General features: G+C 36.6%; 1 protein-coding gene across 1 annotated transcript in view; it reads right to left on the bottom strand.

Moving 5' to 3' along the window:
* Positions 1 to 10,659, bottom strand: part of LOC107658649 (glypican-5-like) — a 276,918-nt gene that overhangs the window by 139,556 nt on the left and 126,703 nt on the right. Inside the window, exon 6 of the mRNA XM_016447293.1 lies at positions 6,126 to 6,246. Coding sequence (XP_016302779.1) covers positions 6,126 to 6,246 — 121 coding nt within the window. The remainder of the gene's footprint in view (positions 1 to 6,125; positions 6,247 to 10,659) is intronic.

Below are 10,659 nucleotides of genomic sequence, written 5' to 3'. Positions count from 1 at the left end.
GGGCATGACATTTCCCGACCAGGCGCCGAGTGGAGCCAATCACAACACACACTGGCCCAGCCAACCAATCACAACACACACTGGCCCAGCTAACCAATCACAACACACACTTATCATAACAATGCTCATGTTCTTCATATGCAGCTCAATCATCATGAATCAACCTGCAGCTTCAGACAAATTAATCAGTAATATATATATATATATATATATATATATGCATACATACATACATCATACATATATTACTTTTACTCTCTGTACAACTCTGTATACATTGGATTAATTTCAATAACTTGAATGTACTTGAATACATTCCAATATAGGAATATATAAGTATTGGCAGATACTAAATATTAAATGACTCAGATCGGATCGGAGGCACAAAAATCCTGCTCGGGACATCCCTAATAGAATAATTATAAACTTGCAATTCTGCAACTTGCAAACCATCAGAATTCCGAGAATTCAAAATTCTTCAGACTTTTTTTTTCTAGATTTTTTTTTCTGCCAAGGAATAAAAAATAAAAAGGTAATTGTGATCATTGTTAAATTGTTAACCGCAATTTCACGTTTATAGCTTACAATTCTGATATTTTTTCTTAAAATTGCGAGTTTATATCTTGCGATTCTGAGTTTACTTCTAATCTCAAAACTGACCAGTGCATGCAAAATGCAATAGTTTTTCCTGTAGTGTCTTTCCTTAACATCAAAAGAAATTGCATGCTTCACCTTTAAGAAAGATGCAGGACCTGAAACGGGAAAGTAATTCTTGGACAAATAAAGTAAAGCATCGGTGCTGAACTGACCCCTCATGGACCTAGAACTAAAGCCCTGCATTACAAGAACATTTTTGAAGGATTCATGGGTTGAACAAGAGACCATGGGTTTCTTTTCCTAAGTCTGCTCAAGGAGAGAAGCTCATCAGCCTGATGCTCTGGGCAAACTGAAGCTGCAGGGTGGCTTTCTGCCACAGGCAAGTTGTACTGAAAGCTTGTGTTGGCTTTGGTCCGCTCGGTATCATGGGTAATGGTTAGCCCAGAATATTGACACCATTATCCCACTGCATTCACTCATTGATTCTCTGTGATTCTCCCTGGAGTCTGCCCTGGCGTTTCATATTGGAGTCAAAAAAAAGGACCAAACACGTTACTATGCCAATAAGATTTTATTTTTTTTTATTACCCGCTATAACAGGTAATACCACAGTACTTTAATATTTACCATGGTACTAAAATTCATGTGCCATATTATTCATACGCGGCAGAAAAGTATTTCCAAAAATAACATGGAACAACTATGGTACATGTCCAAAACACCAAATAAGTACCATGGTTTCTTTTTAGTAAGTATTGTTTTTCCCTTACAAAAAGTACTGTGGTAATACCATGATATTTATCATCATACTGAAATTACCCCGTGTATATATATATATATACACACACACAAACACACACATATATATATATCAGTGTTTAGTTTTAGTTATTACATCAAGTTGAACTAAATAAAAAAGAAAATTGTTGCCTTGGCAACTTAATTTTTATGTTATTTTTTAAATATTTTATTCCATTTCAGTTAATATTTATTTTATTTCTAGTGAGTAAAATTTATGTGATTTTTATGGTTTTAGTTTTACTGTAATAACCCTGGGTAGAACCATGTTCAAAATAATCAATATAAATATAATCAGTACCATTCAGTACATATTAAAGTGCCATGGCATCCCCACATTACTCTTGTCACAAAAGTGATTGTCTGATCTGCTGAAGACAGCTCAGGCTGCTCTCCTGAATGAGTTTTTCTTTCGGTCAAAGGTGCAAATTCAAGTAAGAGTCTGAAAGTGTCCAGTTCAACATAGTTTAATTCCTAACACCCGATCAAAATGTTCCGCCAGCCCATAATTGGATATCATCACGCTTAAAAAAAGTCATCATGCCCCCACCGATCGGTCCATTTCCACAACAGGAGGAGGTTTCTCTGACTCACTCATCAAGGGCCAAATTGCTCTGGACATCGAGTCCTGCTGGATCAGTCAGAGGACCAGTGGCTTCACGCTGAGATTCCCAGTAAATGTCCTCTCTGTGTTCCAGTTATCATCATCATTAAGGAGTACACTTTGTCGTGTTATCAGAGATGACGGCGGCACCAGCCCACAAAATGATTGTGACTCCACGCAGAAAGACTGAAGTGAACCTGCTGTGATGAAACGTCTGAAATACTTTCTCTGAAGGTCTCTTTCAATCTCTCTCCCTCTTTTTTCCCCATCAACACCTTGCCCACCATCACTATATGGGAAGACGCCTTTGGTTATGAGAAATATTCTAGAGAAAAGAAAGAGCTGATCCTTAAAGCTGATGTAATTTTGCTCTAATGCCATAGAGGTGTGCAATTGTTCAATGTTAAAATACTTGTGACCTACTGGACGACCTTCCCAAAATATCATATCACGATTTTATAACACACAATCACGATCCACAATCTGTATCGCAATCTTCCCAATTTTGAGATGGACTACTGAGAATATCCAGAGTGGAACAAGCCTATGACTTATCTATTTGCAGAATTTAAAACACAGTAGTACATTGACCCTCTGGGGTCTGAGGGGGTTTTTGGGCTCTGGAGAAGTTTTGATATGCCCTGACATTTGTGCTTTTTTCAGTATCTTAAAAACATATTAATGGCTAAAGTCTGATTAGACTGAATTCAGCACAAACTGTGCTACAATAATACGTAAGCAACATGAATGTGCAACGTTAATGCGTGGTTAGTTAAAAAAGGCCATAAACCATATACAGAACATTTGTTCGCAAAACTTTTGAGAACTGGATGTGGTAGACTAGAGTTTTTGCTATGAAATGATGTGAAAATAATCCTGCCCACAAAAAAAAAAAACCTTTTGCAAGACATGTTTTGTGTTAGAAAGGCCGTATGCGAGGGAGGGACAATGGCCATGAATATTTAGTGATTCACACCTGAGAGACAAAGGGACCTCCCCTAATGGCCCATCAGTGTGACTGTGACTGTGAGGCAAGTAAGAAATAATGTGAGGAGATTACAATAATGGGGGTTTTGATTATTTGTACACAGTATAATCAGAATATACACAGTCAAGGTCAAAGACACATTGTTGAGCACACTGATCTAAACAGATACTTGAAAAGTAACACATCTTTGAGCCATTACTGGAAACAGCTCCTGTTCAACTGTTGTAACAAGTAAACCTTACCTGGTATTTCCAAGGTGTTTGCTGCTTCTTTCCATGCATTCAAGAAAAACAAAATCAGCCCCATCATCAGTAGTCATGGAGCTTATTTTACCATATTTGTGTAGAATATGGTAAAATAATGTAGCCCAATGTAAGACATATTTTATTTCAGCTAGCTGCCAAGGCAGCATTTGTCATTTTCTTTTAGTTTAAGTAGATGCACTAAAATAACTAAAACTAAAACTGAAATAAAATTGAATAAAAACTATATATAAATGCATTTTGGATTTTTTCCCATTATGGAAAATGTATAAAAATCCACCAGAACATCATAGAGGCCAGGTTTTTGAAATGCATGAACCAAAAATACATATGAAAAGCAAAAGAGGTGATAACACTTTGTACGAAATGCTTCTCAAGATCAGAACATGCCGGACTACTTCTAATAGATCAAGATCCGTCTGTTTTTGTCTTGAAGCACATCCAGCAGGGAGGGAAGAAACACGATCTATTCCAGCAGGCAGGACAGCAGCATCAGCCTGACACGGCTGCTTCAGGAGGGTAAAACAACATTGATTTAACCAGCGGGTGGAACAGGGATAGAATAAACGCAAACGTGTTAAGGCTGAAAATGGATTTTTAAATATGTATTCATTGATTTTCTGGTCTCTGAGTGTTCCGCTGTGACGTGTTATTTTGCAGAACAGAGGGATATGAAAAGAAGCATAAACTAATTTGCCTTCAATCATATTAATTAAAGCAAAACATTCAAGCGTGAGTCGGCGTTTGAGCTTTTACCGTCCTCCAAACTGAGAGTGATGACAATAATAATCGAATCAACACAGACGCTTGTTTGTTCAGGGAACCTCGGTACCTTTGGCTATGGAGGTTAGACGGTGATATTTATTCATCCATACAAAAGTTGAGTTTTTCCACGTACAGCTTTTAAATAATAATTGAGAAACACATACGGAAAAGTGCAAATAATATTCATCATAAAAAAGTGAATGCAAATATATTTGCATTTATGCATTTGGCAGATGCTGGTATCTAGCAATCTGCATTGTACTCAAGGTGTATAATTTATCAGAACATGCATTTTTCCAGGATTCAAATCCATGACCTTGGTGTTGCTGACGCTAGCAACGCTAGGGTCACGGGTTCAATTCCCAGGGAACGCATGAACTGAACAAATGTACAGCATGCAGTGTGGGTCACTTTGAATAAAAGCATCTGCCAAATGTAAATGTATGTAATTCAGTTGCACTGCAAAAAAAAAAATAGTTCTTACTTTTTTTTTATGTTTTCTGGAAAAATTAATTTATGCTTCAATGAAGAAATATTACTTTTCTCTTTGAATTAAAGCAATAGCTCACCCCAAAATGAAACATTGCTGAAAATGTATTTGAAAAATGTAGATGAGTTTGTTTCTTCATGGGAACAGTCATGTTGATTACTTGTGGATTATTGTGCTGCTTTTATCAGCTGTTGGACTTTCATTCTGACGGCACCCATTCACTGCAGAGGATCCATTGGTGAGCAAGTGATGTAATGCTACATTTCTCCAAATCTGTGCCCATTCAGAAACAAAATTATCTACATCTTGGGTAGTCTGAGGAATAGTACATCAGCAACAAATTTTCATTTTTGAGTGAACTATTCCTTTATTTCAAGAAGCAAAATAACAACTTATTAAGTCTTGTAGCCTGAAAACTGCATCAACATTAATTGAGTTTATACTTAAAACAAATGTGAACAATGTTTAGTCCAAGTTCTCTTTTCTGGCGCATTTGCCGTCCATTACAGCTTATAAAACGGGCTGCTATGAAATCCTATGACATATTACAGTAATAGGTAATACGAGGGATGATATTTCTAAAATAAACAGCTACATAAATTGCTTGCAGTGCCAACAGTGAATGTGTGTTACTCCCTCCGTGAGCAAAGCACACCATCCATCTGCAGCGCTTGTGTAAGAAATGCGATTAAAACACCAATAGTGTGATTAAAACCACAGTGCACATATTTTACTGTGAGTATGTTACTGTGGTTATTATGAGCATAATCACATTAACAATCACAGTATTCTGTTTACATGAGCTCCAGCTTAATCACAGTACAGCCCTGATCGCATTATATGGGTGCATGCAAATGTAGCCAATGATTTAAATATTCAGAAATAAGAGAATAACTGGATATGGATGTTTAGATGTGAAACCACAATCTAAAGGTCACCAGAACTGGATGCAAAAAGAGAACAGCAACACAGATTGAGACACCCTATGACTGGGTTATAATAATTAACTAAAACAATAAAATAAATAAATAATAATAATAATAATAATTATATATATATATATATATGTGCGTGTGTGTGTGTGTGTGTGTGTGTGTGTGTGTGATGATGATATATACACACACACACTTTATTTATAAACTACTTACTTTTTTATTTATAAACAAAAATATTTAATTTCAGCTAGTTGCTAGTTTTTGTTTAGTTTAAGTTGAAGTACTAAAATAACTAAACCTAAATAAACTAAAACTGAAAACTAAGACACACAAAACACATATTTAAAAAAATAATAAAAATGATGAAACACAACAAAAATTACTAAAACCTTAACTAAAATGAAAATATGAAAACATAAAAATATAATATAAAATGTTAACATATTTTATGACTCTCAGATCCTTGAACTATTCTCAACAGCAAAAAAACAACAACAACAAAAAAAAAACGTTAACACATTTTATACACAATGTATCGTTTCACACATCCATGAGCACAGCTAATCAGATCTACTCTGATCTGTTGGCATGAAAACACATCAACTCATGAAACATGATTTTGTGGGACATCAAGCAACATGTTACATTGTTTCATTTGACTGTATTTATTCTTGGCCAGACTCACCTGATTGATGTGCTTCAGTTTATCAATGACTTGACTGATCACTGGGTCAGCCTCCTTCACTTTGACTTCTGGGTTTTCAGCCTGGGCTTTAATTCCATTGCCAACCACTCGAAGAGTGTAGCTATAAAGACAAAAAAGGATAAAGAATGAGAGACGGTTGTTTGCAGTGAGTGGGTGTGGTTTTTTTTTTTTTTTTGGATTCATTTACAATTTTTCAGCGCAAAGGCGATTTAAGCTTTGTTGCTGGCTTGATGAGGAAGGCCTTACATGAACCAACTACATTTATCAGCACAACAAAGAAAGAGGCATAAAAATCCCTGAAAACACCCACAAGGGCCTGAAATGGGACGAATAATTCAAGCCACACTAAAAAGTGATAGGACTCCAGGCTGAGAGACAGATTGGGGTTTATGTGGGGCAGAATGGATAGTGTGCTGCGATGGGTCGCAGATAAGACGCACTAGTGCACAGAAAGCACTGCTGACAAATGACATAAAATATTACAATTCTTTATGGGTGAATTAGTTTTACACCAATGGTAAAATCAGCTCGTCCTGTTGAGAATCACCTTGAGAAAGACACATAAAAAGTAAAGTCTTCAAACAGTGAGGAAGAATGTATGAATGAATAGGAAAATCCGCAGTGGGCTTAGACAATCGACTTTGTTTTCAGGCAATAAAAAAAATTGTTATGGAATTTTGAATATAGTAAAGCCTATTATTATTATTATTATTATTATTAATATTATCATCATCATCATCATCATACTATTGTTAATATGTTTTATTAGTTTATTATTATAAGTTTATTATTTTTACTATAATTGTTATTGATATTATGATCATTATTATTAATATAAAATAAAGCAACACACATAATATATACAATTTGATAAAAAATGGGATAAAAGCATCTGCTAAATGACTAAATGTAAATGTAAAATAATATCTGTATTATATTACATTTAATAACATAATAATAATAATTATTATTAGTAGTAGTAGTAGTAGATAGGTAGTAGTAGTAGTAGTAGTAGTAGCCATAGTAATACCATATGTGATATTGACATTAATGTTGCTATCAAAATTAATATGTAATTCTGAGCAGCTATTATTGTAAATTCTTATGATTATAAAACCTAAACTGTTTACTTTTTGTCATTACATTATAGTCCCAGTAAACCATAAAATAACTTTATTAGCATACTTATTTTATTATAATTTGATTGAAATCTGACAGCAGCATGGTAACACTATGGTATTCCTTGAAGCACACAATTGGAGTACCATGTAAATACTATTTTATATATGCTATCCTTCAGTACAGCAGCTAATATCAAAGTGCCATGGGACCTGTTAGTACCTGTCCTGTAAAACAGTCAGACTAAAAGTATAGAAATAAAGGACGAAAATAATAACATCGGGGGGGGGAGCCCATGCATCTTCTGTCACGTTGAACCTCAAGAGTCATCCTCCCCTCATGCATGAGCATGTAGTTTCACCTCAGCATGTGTCTGAATGGGTTGATGTGAGACAAAAAGCCCCTCACAACAGCACTGAGCCGTCTCCTCTGCTCCTTTGATTCCAGCTTAAGGCATGAGAGGTGCGTTCGCCTAGCGCTGTCACTTAGCCATTCTGCCACTTTCCACACACTCATCTGAATAACTTTCAATCCCGCCGCGGCGCTGTGAAAGAAAGACACGCACTTCAGTGGAATGCAAATGCTCCAGAAATACACCGTTAAGTCTCACTGTGGGTTTTGTGCTCTTGAGGCTTGGAGACAAATTGATTTAAGGGGTTTCAGTGGGAAATTTAGGACTCATATAAAACAACAAAAATTAAATACAGACTTTTCAATGTTTTGTTTGAAAAGTACTGTCTTCATAAGGATATAAAGCTTATCATCAGCTTAACAAAATTAGCTATGGAAGACAACAAAGTAACCTCATAGTAAAATCACTCACAACACCTTAGCAACTGCATGGCAATACATTAATATCACTCAGAATACCTTAGAAACCACATAGCAACACACTAAATCACTTAGAACACTTTAGCAACCGCATAGCAACACATTAAAACCACACAGAGCACCTTAGCAATTGTATAGCAATGCAATGAAATCTCTGTCAAAAGAACAAAATAAAGAAATAAATAAATACAAATAAAATAATAAAACTGTCAATAAATACAATACAATGAAAACAATGCCACAGTATTTGTGTCTCATATTCAAGCCTCTCCAGAAAATGCTAAAGCACTCTGGGATTTTTATAGTTATATAGTGTTTTTACTATTATATAAACATTATTTTGGCAATTGATATTCATAAAAAAAAAGAAATAATTAAAATATATAAAACATTTTGCACTTTTACTGTGATTCATGTGTCATGATGCAGTGCCTAAAACAAGGTGCTGTCCTAAATATATATATATATATATATATATATATATAAAATCAATTATGGCTTGTTTGTTGCAATGAAGAGCAATCAAACTTTTGCTTTGCAGATCAAGGATTTTTTGTATAATATTCCTCCCTTTGATATAGTCTAATGCTTTTAAGCATGTATCCTCATTTAACAGTCGGCTCTGTCTGACTTGATTAATACCGAATCATCAACATGCAGGTTACTTGCAAACATGCTGCTAAGTGCACTTAAAAAAAAAAAATTCTGCCAGGACGCCTGCATGTGCTCTCAAAAGAACAGGAGCCATGACTACAGAGCAGATGTGTTCACCGCACTCACGCGCTCCATTTAAAAGCCATCTTTCACTGTGCAACGGGCCGCTCTGCAGACGTTTCACTAATATTTCGTAACACGCTCACGCCTCACAGAAGAGTCACACAAGATGACACGCAGCCGTGGAACACGGGATAGTTTTTTTAGAGGTGTCGAATGATAAAAACTACCAACATGCACAATGCTCCTCCATACATGCACATGGTATCTGCTAACTGTGAAAACACTGGATTTTACAAAAGAGAAAATAGATCAGAGATAGTATTTATCTGGTGAGGATTGACAGACAGCATTCTGAGGTTCTTCCAGCAAACTCGCTGAATCACAATGCTCTTTATTCGCTCTTTTGGTGTGTGCGGATCCTTCAGCGCCAGAGATGGATAATTTAAAGGAAGTGTTTTTTAATCCACAGCCTATGAATGATGGGATTGTGTGGGTGTACATATATATGAGCAGGATTGTCTTTTTAAAGACATCAATCATAAAACTTTACAAATTTACACTGCAGTGGCGCACAACGGCTCATTACGCATTTTACTGCTCAACAAACCACGCACCAAACGATCCGCGTAATGAGAAATGTAACTGCGGCTGACAGAAGAGGCATATCACAATCAAAGACATTTCATTTGCCTCAAATAAAGCACAAGCTATAGGCTCTTATGGCAAAAGCAGGAATTGTAGAGTTTTGGAAAACAATAACTGTGCTCATAAAAACACAGTTCTGCATCTGAAATCTGATTGGATGAATAAAACAGCAAATAAAACAACAGATGCAAATCTACAGCTCCCATTAATTAAATACTAATTTATTTATTTATTTATTAAAATATATCATATAAATGTGAAATCTATATTTAACAGAGTTGATTGGCAAACATGAAAATTATAGAATATATTAATTCTAATATATTAGATTATATTCTAATATATTAGAATATATTATTTGTGGGCACAATTATTATGATTATGGTGATGATTCTTCTTATAAATAATTATTAATTACTGACACTACTAATTGTTACTGCCTGCCCTGACTTGGATTGTTCTACTACTGTGATTGTCTGCCGCCTGCCTCGACCTCCTGCCCGTCCCACGTTCTGTCTCAGCCTAGCCTCCGCTATTGTATCTACTGGTGATTGACCCTGTCTTGTCTGTGTACGCAATAAATGCTACAAATGGATCCAGACTCTGCTTGTGATTCGCAACAGAAGACTTCGCCGCACAGCGATCCAGCAGCACTCAGGCAATTATCCACTGAGCTATCTGCGCAGGCCACACAGCTCGCCATGCATCACCACCAACTAAACCGGCTTACCTCACTCACCGAGGAGTTAGTGAAGGCGCTGCAAGGCCTTCAAATAACGCCAACCGCGGCTGCAGCCGCTCCAGCCCCGGTGTCTCATTACTCCACGCCACACCTAACATCACCCACATCCCCAGTGAGCCCACGACTAGCTTTCCCAGAGAAATTTGACCTGCCAGATGCAAAGGGTTCTTGCTTCAGTGTTCGCTCTTTGTTAATCAACAGCCCTCGCTGTACCCCACAGACTCTAGCCGCATTGCCTTTGTGTGTTCATTGCTCACCGGGAGGGCGCTACCGCTGTTTGGGGAGTGGACGGCTCTTCATTTCCCACCTTCACAACATTTCTCCAACACTTTTGCGAAGTCTTCGAACATCCTGCGGAGGGGAAAAGTGCAGGTGACCAACTGTTAACACTTTCGCAAGGAAGGAGACCGGCGGCCGAGGATGCCCTGTCCTTTCGCCCCCTTGCCGCCCAGACAGGTT

The sequence above is a fragment of the Sinocyclocheilus anshuiensis genome, unplaced genomic scaffold (assembly GCF_001515605.1).
Source record: "Sinocyclocheilus anshuiensis isolate Anshui unplaced genomic scaffold, SAMN03320099.WGS_v1.1 scaffold467, whole genome shotgun sequence".
Classification (NCBI taxonomy): domain Eukaryota; kingdom Metazoa; phylum Chordata; class Actinopteri; order Cypriniformes; family Cyprinidae; genus Sinocyclocheilus; species Sinocyclocheilus anshuiensis.
This window is presented reverse-complemented; position numbering and strand designations above follow the sequence as displayed.